Below are 22,491 nucleotides of genomic sequence, written 5' to 3' on the forward strand. Positions count from 1 at the left end.
TTGTTTTTTCTTTGTTCCTGTTTTTTTCTTCCCTCTCCAACACCCATCTGTAGTGGCGTTTTCTTCATCTTTTTTCCGTGGGGGTTTTCCCCCCCCTTCTCTATCCACTCCCCATTTCTTTCCATGCAATCATTCCCCAGCATCTTATTCCTAGTCTTTTACTGTCTCCATAGTCTCTCCCCCTCCCTCATGTTTGCACCATCGGAAGTGTCTATTGCGGATTTTGGTTTCATCCACAAAGAAGCAAATTTTACCAGTCGATCCTTAGCAATATCACTTACAAAAGTATTAAAAAAGGACAGGCCTAAGAACTGAACCTTGAGGCACACCACTGGTAGCATCTCTTTCCTCAGAGCGATCTCCCTCATAGTCCATCACTTTGGGACCATCGCTAGGGCACTTGGTTTGTTTATTAGACGCCTGGCTAGCCAGCCTACTTTTATATTTTTTGAGCTTGTGAGCCATCCTCTGTGTAGCCGCTCACATTAATTTATCAAGAGCTTACGCAACAGACTGCTTGGCCAGGATTAATAGTGGACCGGCTTTGTGGTCCTCTCCACATTCGCGGTGCAAGGATTTACGGGGTTTGAGGCTCAGTCTGACCTCTGTCCAACTGGCAGCCCGAAGACCAAGTTTGTCCAGCCAATCTGTGAGGCAGTGCTCTTCTCCTTTTATCCCAGCTGCATTCCCAAGCTGGAGCAGGCAGGCAAATAGCTGTACTCAAAGTAAGGTTGCGCCATGGAGTGATTATAGAGGCATTATAATCTTTAGGGGGGTGGTTTTTTTTTTTTTTTAAATCTTTATTGATTTTCAAACTTTGACATTGCAATACAATTACTTGAATATAAAATACTGCATAAAATGCACTATACACAAGTAATACATAAAACAATCATTTTCTCCCATCCTCCTCCCAATTATTAATTCAATAAGACATATGACATGATCAGTGTGGGATTCAAATTCAGGTTGTGGACACAGTAGGCCTCTGGCTGTCCCGATCTGAATTTGCTTTTCCTTGCAGGAGCGAAGGGAAGGCAGGAGGAAGCAGCCGGAGCAGGCTGTTGGACCGGGGTCGAGGCGAGAGTTAGCTCCGCCCACCCCCACCCGCGTCACGGGTTGCATCGGGCCCGGGCTCCCCCTTTAATTAGAAGGGAGCCAGGGCACGAGGCAAGCCTCGGCAGCGTTTTTTTTTTTTTTTTTTTTTCCTTGCAGGAGCGAAGGGAAGGCAGGAGGAAGCAGCCGGAGCAGGCTGTTGGACCGGGGTCGAGGCGAGAGTTAGCTCCGCCCACCCCCACCCGCGTCACAGGTTGCATCGGGCCCGGGCTCCCCCTTTAATTAGAAGGGAGCCAGGGCACGAGGCAAGCCTCGGCAGCGTTTTTTTTTCTTTTCTTTTCCTTGCAGGAGCGAAGGGAAGGCAGGAGGAAGCAGCCGGAGCAGGCTGTTGGACCGGGGTCGAGGCGAGAGTTAGCTCCGCCCACCCCCACCCGCGTCACAGGTTGCATCGGGCCCGGGCTCCCCCTTTAATTAGAAGGGAGCCAGGGCACGAGGCAAGCCTCGGCAGCGTTTTTTTTCTTTTCTTTTCCTTGCAGGAGCGAAGGGAAGGCAGGAGGAAGCAGCCGGAGCAGGCTGTTGGACCGGGGTCGAGGCGAGAGTTAGCTCCGCCCACCCCCACCCGCGTCACAGGTTGCATCGGGCCCAGCCTCCCCTTTTAATTAGAGGGGAGCCAACGGCGCCCAGCCGTTCGGCGCACCGAGATCGCCTTTGCGTAGGAGCCTTGAGAGGGAGCCAGGAACGCCAAGTAACTCACTTTCTCTTCTCTCTTCTCTCTCTCTCTTACCCACAGCAGGAACATACCAGCACTTCATGAGAGCAATGGAGGACCCAGGATCCCAGAGGTACTTTCCGGTATACTGCACAGAGTGTAATATGTACGACTACCTCCCCTCGGGAAGGCGGGAGTACATATGCAGTCGGTGTCAGGAACTGGAAAGCCTGAGGATGGAGGTCGGAAGATTGAGGGTCAGGGTCCAGGAACTGGAGGGACTAGAGGGACTGCGCAACACAGAGGAGACGAGCTGGTCAACCGAAGACACAGACGGAGCAGGCCCCATTGTGGATCAGGTGAGGGACCTCGAGAGATTCATCGAGGAGGCCTATAGGAGGAAGGTGGAGGAACAGGACCAGCAGCTGCACAGACGGATGTCGGCAGACGAGACCCAGGATCTACAAGGGGACACCGGGGAAGGACCTAGTGGAGGAACCACGCAAGAGGAGGAGACCGCGACTCACCAGGACCCCGAGGAAGAGACACCACACTACACCGAGGACACGGACCTGAGACAGAGGAGGTGGCTGAGGAAAGGGAAGTCTGCTATTGTGGTGGGAGACTCGATCTTGAGAGAGGTAGACAGTCACGTAGCTGGAGGAAGGGAGGACCGGCTAGTGACTTGTCTCCCAGGGGCCAAGACACGAGACATCACTGATAGGATTGAGAGGATCCTAGACGGAGCAGAGACAGAGGAGACTGCGGTAATAATCCACGTCGGAACAAACGATGTGAGCCGGAGGAACTTCAGCATGGACGCACTGACTGACCAGTTCAGGGTCCTGGGACGAAAGCTGAAGCGGAGCACACGGAGGATAGCATTCTCGGAGATCCTGCCTGTACCGAGAGCAGATGCAAAGAGGCAGTCAGACATCCAAGCTGTGAATGCATGGTTGAGGAGATGGTGCCAGGAGGAGGGCTTCCGCTTTGTGAGGAACTGGACGTCCTTCTGGAGAAAGAACAAGCTCTACCGGCGGGACGGACTGCACCTGAGCACAGCGGGAACCAGACTACTGGCAGCCAATGTGAGGAAGGAGATCGAGAGGGCTTTAAACTGAGGAGAGGGGGAAAGCCGACAGCTGATCTGATGTTGACGCTTCGGAAAACAGTATCCAGAACAGATGCTGAACGAGCTGACTGCAGGGAGGAAACAGAGGGACCGGAAGATCTCAAAATCAGACAGCGAGGGAAACAACGGGTAAAGGGAGCTTGCTGGGAGAAGACTAAGGGGCACAGGGACACGGGGCTGGGTGGCATGAGGGCGAAAGCCGAGGGTAATATAGAGGTACCACAGGGCGAAGGGGATCAAACAGAGGCTCAAGGGATGATAGCCCAGGAGGGGGACGGTAGGGCTAGGAATCCCAGAGGAAAAGCGGAGACGTGGGGTGGCAGGAATGTGGGGAAGCAGGAAGCCAAGAGGGTAAAGGCTGAGGGCAAAGCAGAAACACAGAGAGCGGGAAAATTGCCAGAAATCCAAGGGCAAATGGCCCAGGTAAATGCAAAGGTGGAAGAAAAACGACGGGACCTGCGGGGCTTATACGCAAATGCAAGAAGCCTCACGGCCAAGATGGGTGAACTAGAAGTCGTGGCCAAAGAGGAGGACCTGGATATAATTGGGATTGTAGAAACCTGGTGGACAGAGGAAAATCAATGGGATGTAGCGCTGCCGGGGTACAAGCTCTACAGGAGGGACAGGACCCACAAAAAGGGGGGAGGCATAGCACTATATATAAAGGACTCTATCCACTCGATCAGGATGGATATGGCAACAAAGGCAGAGGAGCTGGAATCGCTATGGGTCAAATTACCGGGAAACAAGGGTGCGGGCATTAAACTGGGGCTTTACTATCGACCACCTGGTACACCAGAGGGAGTCGGACACGACTTGGAAGCGGAACTGAAACAGGAGTGCAGGACTGGAAGTGTAACAGTGATGGGGGACTTCAACTACCCAGGGATAGACTGGAGTACGGGTCACTCCAACTGCACGAGGGAGACAGGATTTGTAGAAGCTGTGAAGGACTGCTTCATGGAGCAACTAGTCAAAGAACCGACGCGAGGGGGTACTACTCTTGACCTCATCCTAAACGGTTTAGGGGGGCCTGCAAGAGGGGTAGAAGTGGGAGGACCGCTAGGAAACAGTGATCACAACATGATCAGATTCACATTAGAAAGAGGGACACCCATAGTTAGGAGGACCGCAACAACTGCGCTGAACTTCAAGAAAGGGAACTATGTTGCTATGAGGGAAATGGTGGGGAGGAAGCTCAGAAACATCTTTAGGATGGAGACTGTGGGAAGCGCCTGGACCCTATTCAGGGACACCCTGCAGGAAGCGCAAAGAATGTACGTCCCCAGTTTCAGGAAAGGCTGCAAGAACAAGCGATCAAAGGACCCGGTTTGGATGTCAATAGAAGTAAAGAGGGCGATAAAAGACAAAAAAGTATCTTTCCAGAGTTGGAAAAAGGACCCAACAGAGGAAAACCGTCAGGCGCACAGGAAATGCCAAAAGGAATGCCACCGGGAGGTTAAAAAAGCAAAAGGGAAATACGAAGAGGGGCTGGCCAGGGAGGCGAAAAACTTCAAGGCATTCTTCAGTTACGTTAAGGGGAAGCGACCAGCGAGAGAGGAGGTGGGGCCGCTGGATGATGGGGACAGGAAGGGAGTGATTAAGGAGGATAAAGAGGTAGCTGAGAGGTTGAACACGTTCTTCTCGTCGGTTTTCACGAGCGAAGACACTTCTAATATACCGGACTCAGAGGACCTCATGAGTGGGGAACAGGCTGAGAAATTAGAACACATAGAGGTAAGTAAGGAGGATGTCCTCAAACAGATAGACAGGTTAAAATGCGGCAAATCACCGGGCCCGGACGGGATCCACCCAAGGGTTCTGAAGGAACTAAGACAGGAAATAGCGGGCACAATCCAACATGTTTGCAACCTATCCTTGAAAACGGGTGAGGTACCAGAGGACTGGAAATTGGCAAATGTCACACCCATCTTCAAGAAGGGATCGAGGGGTGACCCCGGGAACTACAGGCCGGTGAGCCTGACTTCAATTATAGGGAAGATGGTGGAAGCTATGATCAAGGACGGCATTTGCGAGCACATTGAGAGGAATGGCCTACTGAGAACAAGCCAGCACGGATTCTGTAAGGGGAGGTCGTGCCTAACGAACCTGCTGTACTTCTTTGAGGGAATAAGCAGTCGCATGGACAAAGGGGAGCCCATAGACATCATTTACCTCGATTTTCAGAAGGCTTTCGACAAGGTGCCACATGAAAGGCTACTTAAGAAGCTTTGGAACCACGGGGTGGGAGGGGATGTGCACAGATGGATCGAGCACTGGTTGTCGGGTAGACTGCAGAGGGTTGGAGTAAAGGGTCAATACTCTGACTGGCGGGGAGTCACGAGCGGTGTGCCACAGGGATCGGTGCTGGGGCCGTTACTCTTTAACATATTCATCAATGACCTGGAAAAGGAGGCAAAGTGTGAGGTTATAAAATTCGCAGACGATACCAAACTGTGCGGCAGAGTTAGGACCAGGGAGGAGTGTGAGGACCTACAAAGAGACCTGGACAAGCTGGAAGACTGGGCAAACAAATGGCAAATGCGCTTCAACGTGGACAAATGCAAGGTCATGCATATAGGGAAAAAGAACCCGTTGTTCAGCTACAAATTGGGGGGGGTATTGATGGGAGACAGCAGACTCGAGAGAGACTTGGGTGTGCTGGTGGATGCATCACTGAAGCCATCTGCACAGTGCGCGGCAGCCTCGAAAAAAGCCAACAGGATGCTGGGCATCATAAAAAAGGGCATAACAACCAGAACACGGGAAGTCATCATGCCATTGTATCGAGCGATGGTGCGTCCGCATCTGGAATACTGCGTTCAGTACTGGTCGCCGCACCTCAAGAAGGACATGGCGGTACTTGAGAGAGTCCAAAGGAGAGCAACGAAAATGGTAAAAGGGCTGGAACACTGCTCATACGCCGAGAGGCTGGATAGGCTGGGGCTCTTCTCTCTGGAAAAAAGGAGGCTCAGGGGAGATATGATAGAGACCTTCAAGATCATGAGGGGCATAGAGAGGGTGGATAGGGACAGATTCTTCAGACTGAAGGGGACAGCAAATACAAGGGGGCATTCTGAGAAACTGAAGGGAGATAGGTTCAGAACAAATGCAAGGAAGTTCTTTTTCACCCAGAGGGTCGTGGACACTTGGAATGCGCTACCGGAGGAAGTGATCAGGCAGGGTACGGTCCAAGGATTCAAACAGGGATTGGACGGATTCCTGAGGGATAAAGGGATCATGGGATACTGAGGGAGGAGCTGGGAAAAGTATAGAAAGTTTGTCAGGTAATGAGTATAAACCAACCAGGTCGTGCATGTGCAGGACCGGAGGGCTGGGACTTCGATGGGAAGGCAGGACCAAATTGGGAGGCCAAGGTGGCAGGGGAGCCCCTTCAGATGATTCAGACAGGTTGTGATCTGTTTGGGCCGCCGCGGGAGCGGACTGCTGGGCAGGATGGACCTATGGTCTGACCCGGCAGAGGCACTGCTTATGTTCTTATGTTCTTATGATTACAATATTATAATTAATTTAAATCCTCAAAATACATTTCCTTCCCCCCACCCATCCTGGATGTGTAATGAAATCTAAGAAAAGGAAAGATATATGACCCTTATTGCGAGGTAACAAATGTATTCAGTCTTTAGTTTTATTTTCCATCCTTTTCCTAATAATTCTTAGTATCCTGTTTGCTTTTTTAGCTGCTTCCACCGCATACCGAGCAGGTTATTGCAGCATATTGTTTACGAAGGCACCTAGATTTTTATCTTGAGTGCTGACTCCTAAAGTGGACTCTTGCATTTGGTAACTATGATTTTGGATTATTCTTCCCAGTGTGCATCACCTTTGCCTTTGTTCACATTAAATTTCATCTGCTGTTTGCCAAAAGACCTTAGCAAATTGGAAGATTTTCAATTTTTCACTATCCGCATGTGTTTTAAATATCTGCACACATACTTACCTCACTTGTTCCAGCTCATTTATCAATATGTAAAACAGAACCACTCGGTACAGAATCCCTGTTGGGTACTCCACTAAGAAAAATGGCCATTTCACCTTACCCTCTGTTTTCTGTCCAGATCCACAAAGTGTTGCCTCCTATCCTATGGCTATTTCATTTTCTCAGGAGTTTCTCACGAGGAACTTTGTCAAAATTTTCTGAAAATCTAGATTCACTATATCAACACCTTATCCGCACATTTGTAAATGCTTTCAAAGAAATTAAGCAAATCTTTTTGATTTCTGCACCCCAAGTACATCACTCCGGATTCCTTGCTTTGGTTTAAACTCTGGCAGTTTAAATTTATTCTTCTAGTTTTTGGAGATGTTTTCTTTTTTCTTTTTTTAATTCTTTATTAATTTTCCAAACATCAAAAGTGTAAAACACAAATATGTATTCACATAATAAGACAATAAAAGCACATTCATCGTACAAATATACATAAACAACCATTCTTTCCCCCCTCCCCCTGTGACTAATCAATAAAAACATAGCTTCTTTCAATAACCTTCCCTAAATAGTTTAAAATAGTTACGACAGTTAGAGATGTTTTCTTATGGTTCCTACTCCCTCTGGAATGTCCACTCTGTTGGCGATTTTCATGCCATCCGATAAAAGGCAAACTCTTCCTTCTAACACTTCCCCAATGTCTCTCGCAAATGTATTAATCAGAATTAACTCCAGTATCAATCCCTCACCTTTCCTTTCCTCTGAGCACATCCCATCCAGCAACCAGAAAGTCTGTAACAGAAGTGTGGAAATGGGAGGGCATTCAATCTATGCATGGGTCAGAGGTGCTGTTATATATGAAAAAAATTGTCTTTATAATAACATAACATATGGCAGGGCGGTAAATAAGAATAAAGTTTATTATAACAATGTAAATCGCAGCTATCTCTCAGCTCTGTGCAGTTTACAGAGTAAAGATACTGGGCATTCACAGTGAATTATAATCCGTTAATTTATATATTCAAATTTTTTATGGAAAAAAAACAAACCATTATAGGTCTTTCAAACATGTTTTTTAAAATAAATATATATATATCTCCTGCCAATAGGACCACCTGTTAATCAGTTTCTCTATCTCCCAGCAGGTGATGGTTGCTATTCAACTAACTCCTGGATTCTGGCTGTGACTGGATAGTTATTTTCTCCTGTTGAGGTTTCTCTTCAATGAGACAGGGGTGTCTGGCTGAACGGTGCAGGCTTTAGGGGTTACACCTGGCCCCCCCAGGTCCCTGCCTCACCCTCCCTCCAACGATAGAGGGACTGACTGGGTCTCGTTTTTTCTTCTTTCCCTTAACTGTGTAAAAAAAAAAAAACCACATAAGAATTGCCATCTCCGGATCAGACCTTCAGTCCAGCAATCCGCACGCGCAGTGGCCTAGCCAGGTGTACATCTGGCATATTTTTAGTCACCTCTCGTAAGGAGATGTGCATCTAGTTTGCTTTTAAATCCTAGAACGGTTGATTCCGCAACAACCTCCTCAGGGAGTGCATTCTAGGTATCCACCACTCGTTGCATGAAGCAGAACTTCCTGATATTTGTCCTGGACTTGTTCCCCCTTAGCTTCAATCCATGTCCCCTTGTCCGTGTCACATTGGACATTGTAAATAATTTTTTTTTCTGCTCTATTTTGTCGATTCCTTTCAGTGTTTTGAAAGTCTCGATCATATCCCCATGCAGTCTCCTTTTCTCAAGGGAGAACAATCTCAGGCTCTTAAGTCATTCCTCATATTCCAATTCTCCATACCCTTTATTAGCTTCGTTGCTCGTCTCTGCACCCTCTCCAGCAGTTTTATATCCTTCTTTAGGTTGGGAGCCCAATGTTGGACACAGTATTCCAAGTGTGGTCTGACCATTGCTCTATAAAGCAGCATTATAACTTTCTCCGATCTACTCGTGATTCTTTTCTTTATCATGCCTAACATTCTATTTGCTTTCTTTGTCGCTGCCGCGCATTGTGCCGACGGCTTCAGAGTTCTATCTATCACTACACCCAGGTCCTTTTCTTGTTCGCTCTTACCCAAAGTTGCACCTGACATTCTATACTCGTGTTCCTTGTTCTTTCTGCATAAATGCATTACCTTGCACTTTTCCACATTCAACGTCATCTGCCATTTCTCCGCCCATTTCTCTAACTGACACAAGTCACTCTGGAGTTCCTCACTATCCTTCTGCGATCTGATTGCCCGGCATAGCTTTGTGTCATCTGCAAACTTGATGATCTCTCTGGATGTTCCTTCTAGGTCATTGATGAAAATATTAAATAAGATGGGCCCAAGTACCGAGCCCTGGGGTACACCGCTAGTCACTGTCTCCCAGTCTGAGAACTTCGCATTTATGCCCACTCTCTGCTTTCTGTTCTCCAGCCATTTGCCTATCCATCTTAGTATATCTCCCTCTATTCCATGGATTTGTAGTTTTCTGAGAAGTCTCATGTGGAACCTTGTCGAACGCTTTCTGGAAGTCCAAGTATATTATGTCCAAAGGTTCTCCACTATCAATTTGTTTGTTCACGGTCTCAAAAAATTGAAGTAAATTCGTCAAACATGATTTCCCTTTCCTGAAGCCATGTTGATTGTCTCATCAGGTCGTGTGTATCCAAGTGCCGGACTATGCTATCCTTAATCAGTGCCTCAACCATCTTTCCAGGGACAGACGTAAGACTCGCAGGTCTGTAGTTGCCCGGTTCTCTTGATCCTTTTTTGAAAATATGCGTGACGTTCGCTATCTTCCAGTCGTCCGATATCTGTCCAGTTCTAATTGGCAGGTTGGCAAGTTTTTGCAATAGTTCTCCGATTTCAACCTTCAGTTCTTTTAAGACTCTCGGGTGAATTGCATCCGGTCAAGGGGATTTGTCACTTAAGTTTGTCGATCTGGTAGTATATCTGGTCCAAGTCCACTTCTACTGTGGTGAGGCTGTCCTCTATTACTCCTTTGAACACTTTCACTGCTTCTGGTATTATTGCAGTGTCCTCCTTCGTAAAGACAGATGCAAAGAAAGAATTTAGTCTGTCTGCAATTTGTTTGTCTTCCTTGATGTACCCTTTTCTTCCCTGGTCATCCAGCGGTCCCGCCGCCTCTTTTGCGGGTTTTTTCCCTTTTACGTATCTAAAGGGCTTGAAATTTTTGGCCTCTTGCGCTATTTTCTTCTCATAGTCCTTTTTGGCATCCCTCACCGCCTTGTGACACTTCTTCTGATCATCTTTGTGTTTATTCCAAGCTTCGGTCATTTTCGTGCGTTTCCATTTTTTAAAAGAGTCCTTCTTTTCTTTTATGGCTTCCTTCAACTCTCTAGTAAGCCATGCCGGTTCTCCTTTACCTTTAGTTTTCCTTTCTTTGGAAATCCGCGGAATGTATAGATTTTGTGCTTCTGTGATAGTATTTTTCAGTAGGGACCATGCCTGATTGACCGTTTTAGCTTTGTCCCGTTTTAGCTTTGTCCATCTTTTTCTTGAGCCGTTGTTTCACCATGGCTCTCATGTTATATCTTCCCTCATAGTGCTGAGCAACCGGCATCTCCCGGCACTATCAACAAAATTGAGTATATGTTATATTTGCACTTCTTTTCTGGTTGTGGTGGAGCTGCGGGTTCGGTGTGAGTCTACAGAAGGAATATTTTTTTTATCAAACACTATATTTTGTAGAGTTTAGTGACTGACAAGTAAATTTACATTTGTATGAAGTTTATTCATTAAAGGGCTTCGGGTATATGGATAGAGCTCAGTTGACGGAACTAGTGCCTTCCCGTGTGTTGTAGGTGCGCTCTTGTTTTCATACTCTGGCAGCAGCGCCACAGCGGTAATGGAATTTCTCCCTGAGGCAGACTCTGCTTGGCAGTTCCCACGGCCGGTTGGAGGTAAATATTTGGATGGCTCCGGGTGTGTTCTTCACGTAGCCGGTTCCTGACTGAGCGCAAGAGGCGTGTGCTTATTTTCCTAAGTTGAGAACGAAGCAGCATTCATTAATTTCTCTCCAATGTTAATTTTAAGCATTTTATACCATGACAGTGGGGAAAATATTTTAATGGTTGGCTCCAGGTAGGTTTTTAATGCATTGTTGATGGAGCCAGCTGATTTCAGCATGAAACAGGCACGCGCTTGGGTCTCCAGCGCTAACAGGGGCACGGCAGCATTCACGAAGTTTATTTTGCAGTTGACTTAGGTCACTATTCTGCGGCTTCCCTGTTTTCGGGGTTCTACGCGTCAGGAGTGTTTCAACAGCTTTTGCCACTGTTGCGGTGATATACCTTGTGTGTGTTTCCCCACTCTCTCTGCTTGAAAAGACTTAACTACTTTAAGTGTGACTGTACTGTTATGCTTTACGGTGCTTAAGAGATTCTGCCCTGTGCTCAGCCGCTCAATCTCGGTTTTTTGCTGTTATGGTTCGGCAACATAGTAACATATAGTTACTATGTTGCCGAACCATAACGGCAAAAAACCGGGCCTTGAGCATGCATGCATGCTCAAGGCCCGGCACAGGAAGCAGATTTTCAGGCATTGGCACCAACGCACAGGACATGCTGGTGCCGGTGCCGATGCGGAGGCTACACTGGAAGTAAGAAGAGGGTTCGGGTAGGTTGGGGGATCTCAGGTCGCGGCGGGGGGGTTCCGGATCGCGGGGGGGGGAAGGTGCCGGTTCACGGGGGGGGGGGGCCTTCGGGGGGAACAATGCCGGTTCACGGGGGGGAGGGAACAGCGCTGCTGGCCTCGGGGGGGGGGAAAGGTGGGGGTTGGGAACATATCAAAGCAAGTTTCCCTTACTTCCTATGGGGAAACTTGCTTTGATATACGAGCATTTTGGATTACGAGCATGCTCCTGGAATGGATTATGCTCGTAATCCAAGGTACCACTGTATTTCATAGTGCCTAAGATGGGGGAATTGGTCAGACAGGGGCTGGATCTCATTCTGGTAAATTAGTTTCTTAGAGTTAGACATTTCCGGAGAAAAACTGTGAGAATATTTACAATTTCCCTATGGTCACTGAATTTGCACTATATTCGCTTAGCTCTCATTGAGCAGCGCTATCAGTTTTGGCAAATGCCATTTGGCCTAGCCACGGCTCCAAGAACATTTTAGAAAATGAGGGCAGTAGTGGCTGAAGCTAGAGCCTCGGCACCCTGGGGTTGTGGGTTCAAACCCCGCACTGCTCCTTGTGACCATGGGCAAGTCACTTAATCCTCCATAGCCCCAGGTACATTAGATAGATTATGAGCCCACCGGGACAGATAGGGAAAATGCTTGAGTACCTGGTTGTAAAAAGTTGTAAAGTGCTTGAGTACCTGGTTGATAGGCGGTATATAAAACCCTAATAAACTTGAAAACTTTCTTTCTTAGACAACTGCTCTTCCAGCCAACCAGGTCAATTTGTCAGACACAAACGGTGATTTCTTTTATTTGAGCTTCTTTTCTTCAATACTTTGGATGTGAATCTTCAAATTTCCAAAGAACTCTTTTTCTCCTGTACTAATTATTGGAATATCAAGGGATGTTGCTCACTTAGGAGAGGAATGTGTTTCTTCCCAGAGACTGGGGCGACAGATTACAGTCTCAGGTTTGCCTTTTTCAGTCACCAAGAACAAGAGTATGGGATTCTGTACAGGTTCTAGGAACCTGTGACTCCACTAGGAACTTCGGCTTGCTTTCACATGAGAACGCTACAGCAGTCGCTTTTGTTCCAATTGTTCCTGGTATCTCAAGGCCCCAATTGTAGTATCTAGTAGGCTTCGCAAGCATCGCTCAATATAATTTGGTGGCTCTGCAAGATTAATCTTTTCAAACGCATGCCTCTGTCTTTGCTGGACTGGCTCAAATTCACCAAACATCCTAGGCTGTCGGGTTGGGGGGGGCTCAGTACCTTTAATCCTCAGCGCAAGGAGTCTGGTATTAAGAGGAGACTCGGTACTCATTCATTCTTCCAGTCTACCGTTTCAGGAGTTTCAGACCATTCTTCCGGAATGACGATAAAGATCTTTTAGGACAGTGGTATTTCTCTACAGCCAGGAAAGTACGTGATGTACTCAGTTGGCGAGTAAAGTAATAGTTCTACTTCAATGGGTAGAATCTCATCTTCCTCTTCTGTCAGCGCATCATTTTACAGGACAGGGAAAGGGTTTAGATATACTTTCTCATTACAAAATCTGAGCATGGACCGTCTATTGTATGTTAAAATGTACAGCGCTGTGTACACCTTTCAGCACTTTAGAAATAATAAGTAGTAGTAGTAGTAAAATCTTCTATATCCTGGAAATTGGGAACTATTTGCTCAGGCGTTCCAGCTCTTTGTATAAAGGTGAGATTTCCTAGAACTAGACCTCATGGCCTCGTCTCGAAATTCAAAGCTTCTTAGCTTCTTCAGCAGACGCAGAGGGTAGCAGAGTTGCTTCTTTCGCGCCTCTGGTTTCTCTTTTTAAGTGTTTTCCCCTGGCTGATGATTGGATGGATTTGCCATCTCAAGCTTGCTTTCAGGGCACAGTAATTAGAGAATCTCTGGATTGGCTGCACCATCCTTACTGTGCGGATCTGATGAGTGTTTCGACGGCCAAACTGTTGAGATTCCTCGTATCTCCGGATTTACTCACCTAGGGTTCGATCAACAGGGATATTCGTCCTATTTTGGTATTACGACCTAGCTTTTGAAAAGTCATGGCTGACGTGTAAGGGTTATGCGAAGAAAGTTATTACTTCTCTTCTCCAGGTGATACTGACGTCTTCACCTGTGGCTTATGCTTCCGTTTGGAGGCTTTTCCTTTCTTGGGTACTTCTCAACATTGGCACCCTTCCAGAGTTCTATGATTTATACTCTTTCTTTTTTGGCACAAGCGTATTGCCAAGGGCTTAGCGTTCAATTCCCTTCAGCTTCAAGTGGCAATCTTAGCTTGTTACAGGGGTTAGGTATCTCGCTGTTCGCTTACTTCTCAGCTTCATGTAGTTTAGTTCCTAAAAGGAGTTCAGTATATTCATACACCTTATAAGAAGCCCTGTTTGGAGTACAGTCTTAAGGTACTTCTTCGCAGTTTACAGAAGGCTTCATTTCAACCTTGTCTTTTGAGACTCTAAAAGGCTGTGACGATGAACACAGTGTTTCTTCCAGGAGCATGCTCGTAATCCAAAATGCTCGTTTATCAAAGCAAGTTTTCCCATAGGAAATAATGGAAACTCGCTTTGATAGGTTCCCACCCTCCGCCCCCCGAGGCCAGCAGCGCTGCTCCCCCCCACCCCCCGAGAACCGGCATTGCTCCCCACGAACTGGCACCCTCCCCCCCCCGCCGCCATCGGGCCCCCCCCCCCCCCGGCGACCTGAGGTCCCCCCAACCCACCCGAACCCTCTTCTTACTTTGCTGTAGCCTCCACAGCGGCACCGGCACCAGTATGTCCTGTGCGTGGTGCCGGTGCCTGAAGATCTGCTTCCTGTGCTGGGCCTTGAGAGTTCACGTTCAACGTGAACTCTCAGGCCTTGGCATGCGCACATGCTCAAGGCCCAGCACAGGAAGCAGATCTTCAGGCACCGGCACCACGCACAGGACATGCTGGTGCCGGTGCCGCTGCGGAGGCTACATCAAAGTAAGAAGAGGGTTCGGGTGGGTTGGGGGGACCTCAGGTTGCGGCAGGGGGGGGGGGACCCGATGGTGGCGGGGGGGGGGGGGTGCCGGATCGCGGGGGGGGGGAGAGGGTGCTGGTTTGCAGGGGGGGTGCTCGCAAATCGAAGCGTGCTCGGTTTCCGAGGTGCCGATTTTGCAAATGTTTTGCTTGTCTTGCAAAACACTCGCAAACCGGTGCACTCGTGGATGAATCCAGAGACCAATGGGATAGCACACATCTACCAGCAGCATTTAAGTTGCCAAATTTCTTAATGATACTGAAAAATGTTATTGTCTAAAACAATATATCGCTTTTGGATACCTTCTGATCAATTTTTTTGTTTGTTTTTTTTAACAGATGCAGACAACATATGTTCTTCAGAGTCTTCATTTAAGAATCCCACCAATCTTTAATGGCAAACATAGTGTAAGCCAAAGTGTTTTTATTTTCTGTTTGTAATTAAGTTGCTCTATTTTACAAGGTCGATTCTTTATTTAAACAGCTTGTCGAAGGTAACGGATTGATTTGAAACTTTAACACTAGCTGTTTTTCATCAATTATTTTGAAACTCCAGAATTAAGGAAATGATACTTTTTAAAGGAAGCTCTTGCAAAAATCTAGCAGCTCAAGTACAATGGGAAGCTTTCACTATTGAGTAGAAATCTGTCCTATTGCACAATAGAAATGAGACAAATTTGTGTACAGTGTTGCCAAGTTATTCATCAACATGGCTATGAAATATGTCTCATGATTATTATGTGACTGAAACTACTACTAAATTATTCTAACAAAGAATAATAGGATTATAAACATCCACTGCAGGTGTGATCTAAATTTCCATGCTGTTGAACTGTTTTACTTTAAGTCAGATTGTACTCAACGATGTACAGTCAAACCTCGGTTTGTGAGTAACCCTGTTTGCGAGTGTTTTGCAAGACGAGCAAAACACTCAGCAAACTTTAGACTCGCAAACCGAGTGTTGACTCGATTTGCGAGCACCCCCTCCGATAACCGGCATCGCTTGCCCCCCCGCTCGCAAAGGCCCCTTCACCCCAACCGGCACCCCCCCCACCCCCCTGCCAGTACAACTTAAATTTACCCACCTCCCCGTCCAGCACCGGCACGCAGGCACAGCTCGTGTGCCTAGAAGATCTTCCGGCTTCGGTTCCATAGACAAAGCGCGCCTTTGACCTGGCGCGCTTTTGACCTGACACCTCTGGCTTCTGCCTTCCTTGAGCATGTATCTGCGCATGTTCAATGACTTCTATTCTCCCTCTCGCCGAGAATCTCGTGGGAAATTTAAGTTGTACTGGCGGGGGGGCCGGTTCACGCGATGGGGGGGTGCTGGTTGGAGCGAGGGGGCCTTTGCGAGCGGGGGGGGGGCGATGCTGGTTATCGGGGTCGGGGGTGAGAACGTATCAAAGCGAGTTTCCATTATTTCCTATGGGGAAACTCGCTTTGATAAATGAGCATTTTGGATTACGAGCATGCTCCTGGAACGGATTATGCTCGTAATCCAAGGTACCACTGTACTGAACTTTTCCAAATCACTGGCTAAACATAGAATAATCCTTTTATTTTATTAAAAAGATGGAAATTATTGCTTATTCTCTAGCTCTTTGCTGGTCATACTTACACAATCTCTCTCTCTCTTCCTCCCCCCCAATGTATTTTTTTAAACTTGATGAGCAACTCTGTTTTTAAGAATATAAGACTCATGCTCTCTGCCACCACAGATTACCCTTGTTAGATCTCAGAAGCTCTCAATCTAAAATTTTAAATTGTCTTGAATCTTTTCTAGTACAAGCTTCCTCAACTTTGCTTTCTTCAGAGCTTTCTCCTAGCATATTTTTGCTTTGCATTCTACTAGCTGTAGAATACATTATACTCATTATTATATTATATTAGTAAAATTATTTAAGACTTAAATACTAGTTTAGTATTTAAGTCAAATAATTTTACTAATATAATATAATAATGAGTATAATGTATTCTACAGCTAGTAGAATGCAAAGCAAAAATATGCTAGGAGAAAGCTCTGAAGAAAGCAAAGTTGAGGAAGCTTGTACTAGAAAAGATTCAAGACAATTTAAAATTTTAGATTGAGAGCTTCTGAGATCTAACAAGGGTAATCTGTGGTGGCAGAGAGCATGAGTCTTATATTCTTAAAAACAGAGTTGCTCATCAAGTTTAAAAAAATACATTGGGGGGGAGGAAGAGAGAGAGAGATTGTGTAAGTATGACCAGCAAAGAGCTAGAGAATAAGCAATAATTTCCATCTTTTTAATAAAATAAAAGGATTATTCTATGTTTAGCCAGTGATTTGGAAAAGTTCAGTACAGTGGTACTAGTTTAGTATTTAAGTCTTAAATAATTTTACTAATATAATAATACACAAAAGTTAAGTTAAAGAAAATTGAAAAGAAAAAAGTCTTAAGAATTGTGATCCGATGACGAATTGACACGTAAATCTTGGAGCAATGAGATTGTTTTGAGCTCCAAGTGGTGCCGCTGAGGATCGTGGTAAAATCTATAACGCACATAAGGGCACTAAAGGGGTGGTTAAGGCTTACCTACCCTTTGAGACTGAATACCCTTGGTGAAGTGTATGTTGTGTGCTATTACAGAATTCTATAGAGGTTAGAAATCTTGCATAAAGAGTTACAATAATATAGGTGAGACATGACCAGGATAAATAGGAGTGCATGAATAATTGAGAGAGAGAAAAGAGCATATTGAATGAATATAGTGGGACTGAGATACAGCTCACAAGTTGGGGAGTGATGTCAGAGGGAAGGCTAAAAAGATACTAACAAAAAAGGCAGAACCAGTCAAAAGGTTCTGAGAGTGGTAACCCAATGATGAAAAATCCTGTGCCTAACACCACCACTTCAAAAATGTAAAAATGGGTAACCTCAGTGTGGAGGGTCAGCAAAGGGAGAATTTCTCCAGCGCCTCATACAACAAGGCAAGGGCAACCATACCCCCTGCCTGCACACCATCATCGGGTACCTCATGTGTGCTTTAAATCAAAATGTGTCTAACCACAGTGAAATAACTAATAATACACAGGTAGAAACAATCATTGGGACCACTCTAAGAACCCCCCCCAGCCAACTCCCCAAACAATGCAACGGACTTAGCTTCAAAGCGTCTTCATGAGTCGAGTTGAAGAAGCAGGGGGAAATGGGTTGGTATGCAGGGATGATGTTTCAGTGAAATGTATGTAGGGGGGTCGTAAGGGGATGTCAGAGGGGTGTCGGGAGGGGAGCCATTCTTAGAGGGGGCTGTCGGTGGTGATGGAGGGTGTCGGCCGGCAAGGAGTCAGCCTACTTGGACCATCCGTGAAAGGGAAAGGTACAGTGGGGATGTCTGGGGGGGGGGTGTAAGGGGCGGTATGTGGAGTGTTGAGAGGAATGCTATGCAGGTGTGGAGTCGGCCTACACGCGTGAGAGGGGGCTCCCCTCATGTTCTGATCCCGCTGGTAGGACGATCCTACCAATTGTTGTGATCCCGGCTATAGGTGATTGTGAGATAACATGTTCTGCATATTTCAGTAAGCAATAGTTAATACACTGTAAATATGTATCTATTATATCAGGTTGTAAATCTGGGTTCAAATTGCATATGCATGATTGGGGTATTTTTTTTTTTAAGTTTGTTTTTTCAAAGTGTACATAATCGGTTCTTTAGTTTTTATTCTGATTTGTAGTCCTAGTTTGTGGTAAAACCTTTTTTTGCTTGTCTTGGATTGCCGCTGAAAATGTCATGTTCATTTTTTTTTTGTTTTTTTTAAAGGAACATTTTGTTGTATCATTTTTGTCTTGGCCAGCAGGATTGCGAGATCACCTGCTATATATGAGTAATATCTGAGTACAGAGTGCAGTGAAGAACATGTCTGAAATACTATTCTTGTCAGATTGCAGCAGAAAACAGCGTATAGCATGAAATTGAGATTTTGCAGACAATCTTAACATCATAGCTGTTTCTAGCTTTATCCAGATTTGTAGCCACACAATATCCTAAATAGAATGTGGGCATTGGTTTATATATTTCTAAAAGATTTGACACGTTTCTGCTACAGTTTTTATTTTCTTAACAAATTACCTTTAGCAGTTGCCCTTGCTAGATTAAATAGCCATTACTTTTTCTTGTGTGCAAGCTGAATACTTTGCAGTGGGAGTATTAAACAGTGCTCTATATGCTATTGAATTTTTCTCTGATTACTTGATATCAGATGATCAAGTTAGACAAGATACAAAACTTTGAAGGGTCTAATGACTATGCTTAATCATATAGGGGTTTTAAAAGAATATAATTTAACATTTTGGTGTCACTTCTTTATAGGAAAACTGTCAATAGGCATATATTGAGCACTTTTGGAAAGATGGGCTAGAGGTTTAGCAGTGAATATGATTATATATGGATAACTCCCAAATTTAAATGCCTTAGTTTTAAACATGCAGGTGTAAAAGTTTATTTGGATAGTGACATTGAGTGCCACTCAAAGGTATTCTTGAGTAGAACTGCTTAAATTGCTGTCCTTTATTTTAAAGCAGTGTATCGCAAACTATGTGCCCTCCCCCCCCCCCCCAGATGTCAGGTGTGCTGTGGCACACTGGGGAGGAGGAGAGGCACTGGCTGACTTGCGAAGAGAGGCATGTCCTATCACAGACAGACAGAACGAACCACCATCCCTTTTGGTTACCACCTTTCTCTTTCCTTAAAACACACACAGATAACGGATGCTCCTGGGTATCACCTCTTCCTCTAAGACTGCTGGCTGGACAAAAAATGGGAAAAGGCCATAAGGGGGGTACCTTGTCCCCTAACAGTTGTCTAAAATATAGACGACTTGAATGTTGGCAACTCCTTTCATCCCCTTGTTGAAATCAGGAGAAGGGAGAGAGGTAGCTAGTGAGAGAACCATTTTTTTACTGTGTGGTGATAGGGGGGAGGGGAAGCGGAGCACATTAATCCCTTTTTTAATTTTTTTTTTCTTGTTGGTACAAAGAAAACTAGTATGAAAGGAGGGACATGTGATACCCAGCCTAGTTGTAATGATAGGATTAGAAGATTTGCTAGTGTCGGCTTTTTGGCACAAATCAGTTCATAAATAGAGAATAAACCTACAAATTATTCCAGTTACATTTGGATAAACATTGAGCTGTGAATTTGGTTTATATTCAGCAGAATACTCCCCTAAAGATGACCAGCTAAGTTTACCAATTTGGTCCACCTGGTGCATCTTTGAATACCAACCTTTTAACATAAATTTACTGGAGAACAATCAAAAGTAGAGGCTGACTGAATTTCAATTTTGGTTAAGGTGCCGAAACTAGTATAAAATCCTTTCACAGCCTGGTTTTGGCAAAAGGCTGTGACGACGGTTCCAGTTTCATCCAAAGCTGAAAGCGTGCTTTGTCCTGTTTATCCTTCTCCCCTCCCCCCCCTTCCAAACAGGAGTTGTCTTCCACCTGTCTACCTGAAGGGACTCCCCTCGGGATTATTTTGTAATCCCTGGCATTCTAGGAGTGTAGTCGGGGCAGGAGTTCAAGGTATCAGTATTTGAGCCAATTGCTTAATAAGTGTTTCTAAGCAAAATACACCAATAATATAAATGCATAAAGTTTCATACAACCTAAAAAAGCTAATCTCAATAAAAACATTAAAACAAAACAAATATATATACTAACTGGTGTGTAAGGAAAAAAAAAGAGTGGAACTACAATTTGTTATAGAAAAGAGAGAGAACATATATGGAAAACACAGTAGGGAGGGGGATTGGAAGAAATGTAAAAGAGGAATTTCAATAGCGTTTTAGAGGAGCTATAGGTCAAGAGCATCTTTAAACAAAAAGCTTTTCGAGGAACTTTTAAAACATGTAAGATTTACTTCTTCTCTAAGATATAATGGCATAGTGTTCCAAAGCCTAGGCCGTGTTCACAGAAAAAATGTCTAGTCTTCAAGTTTCTATTATTTTCAGTGATGGGACTGTGAACAGTTTTTGATCCATAGAACAAAGAGTTCAAGAGGTAGTATATGGAATGACCAATTTATCTATGAATTGTGGTTGTTTTGTGGATTGTGTTTTAAATATTAGGAGCCTGTGTTCGATTGGAAGCTAGTGGAATTTTATTAATCTTGGGATTACGTGATCGTATTTCTTGGCGTTGTGGATAATGTTGACGGCGGTATTTTGCTGGCTGTGCTCTCAAAAAGGCTGCCATAAGAGGTCACAGCAGCCATTTTAAGAGTAGAGCCGACATGGGTAAGAGTGACTGGGCATCGCTCCTGACCTGACTAGCCCACGAGGGGATTGTCTGGGATAATGCCATTGCAAGTAATGCAGTTATGATCTTCCTCAGTAGTTTACACGGTAAACATAGTGCTCCAAATAAATGGTTTTGATATAGAAGTTTAGCCGGAATTTAGGTCCATAAATTTGGGATGATGAGCGGAGAGGAGTGTGTGGTGCAGTGGTTGGATCTACAGCCTCAGCACCCTGGGGTTGTGGGTTCAAACCCTGCGCTGCTCCTTGTGACCCTGGGCAAGTCACTTAGTCCTCCATAGCCCCAGGTACGTTAGATAGATTGTGAGCCCACCGGGACAGACAGGGAAAATGCTTGAGTACCTGATTGTAAAACCGCTTAGATAACCTTGATAGGCGGTATATAAAATCCTAATAAACTTGAAACTTGAAACTTAGGAATTAACCTCTCTGTAGAGATATGACACCAGTAGTCACACCAAATGTGGTGCAAAGTCAGCCACTGTAAAAGCACTGTGGCTTTTAGTTTCGGGCTTCATTAGCTGAAGTTCATGTGTGCAGAGGCTATTTTTGCTTGGAAGTAAAATATGATCTTTCATTGTTTAAATTATATATTCTGGCTTGCATACTATTTGAGTAATTCTGAAGAATTTCCAGGTTGTGTTGGATATGATGAAAATGCAGTGTTTTAATCAAACTTGTGGCATGCAGAAGCTAGATTCTATGAGAGCAACCTGCAGTGATTGTTTTCAAGTGAAAGTACTGTTAGTAGGGAAATATTAAAATAAACTTTATATATTAGAAAATAATTTGAGAAAATGCATTGTTTTGATTTGTAATTTTTCAGAGCATGCTATATAGTCCTTATATTCAGCAACATCAACGTGCTTTTTTTATTATGGATTGTGCATTAGGCTGGTGTAATGTCTGCAGTGTAGAGCAGTGTTTGAACTACTTAATCCTATTTTAAAAAGAATCTATATCATGTTTGTATTTTTAAATATAAAACAGGAAACATCTCAATGCTACTTTCTCTTGTTTGCACAGTTGGATAAGCATAAAAAGCTGGCAGTCATGATTTTTTTTTATTTTTATTGCACGTTCTCACAAAGGTTCTGTTTCTAAGGATATTTAAATACATCTGCATTGACTTGGAAACCTAAACATGCCAGACTTATTGAAAAGTATTTGCTAAAATGGCTCTCCCAATTGTCAAGCCTGTACTTGGCAGTTCTGGGTCTGGAGGGTAGTTTTCTGTGGGTTTAGCAGAGGGCTGCCAACTGTAAGCTCTGACAATTCCCTTTGGACCTCATTGGTTCATTCACACAACCAAACACTAGTTTTCGGTTTCAATTTTTGGCCAAAAGTGGTTAGGCAATTTCAATTTGGGATGAAACTGGAAAAACCCTGGTTTTAGTCGGCCTCTAAATCAAAGGCTGTTTGACTAATGTCCTCCCTCCCTTTGTGGATAAAAATGTGTCGCCCACATAGATAATGCGCTCTCTTGGATAGAATACATAAGATGAGACTACAACAGTGGTCTCAAACTCGTGACCCAGGAGCCACATGTGGCCCGCCAGGTACTATTTTGAGGCCCTCGGTATGTTTATCATAATCAAAAAAGTAAAATAAAACAGTTTCTTGATCATATGTCTCTTTAGCTATAAATTACAATATTATTATTAAGACGTAGCTAAAAGGAAAGATTTATAAACTATAAAGAGTTTTACCGCATGC

At 44.9% G+C, this 22,491-nt stretch overlaps 1 protein-coding gene across 2 annotated transcripts in view; it reads left to right on the plus strand.

Moving 5' to 3' along the window:
* SLC15A4 (solute carrier family 15 member 4) overlaps positions 1 to 22,491 on the plus strand; it is a 104,089-nt gene that overhangs the window by 15,355 nt on the left and 66,243 nt on the right. For both annotated transcript variants that reach the window (XM_033956333.1, XM_033956332.1), the window contains exon 4: positions 14,841 to 14,909. In XM_033956333.1, the coding sequence (XP_033812224.1) occupies positions 14,841 to 14,909 (69 nt within the window). The remainder of the gene's footprint in view (positions 1 to 14,840; positions 14,910 to 22,491) is intronic.

The sequence above is a fragment of the Geotrypetes seraphini genome, chromosome 8 (genome assembly GCF_902459505.1).
Source record: "Geotrypetes seraphini chromosome 8, aGeoSer1.1, whole genome shotgun sequence".
NCBI lineage: Eukaryota > Metazoa > Chordata > Amphibia > Gymnophiona > Dermophiidae > Geotrypetes > Geotrypetes seraphini.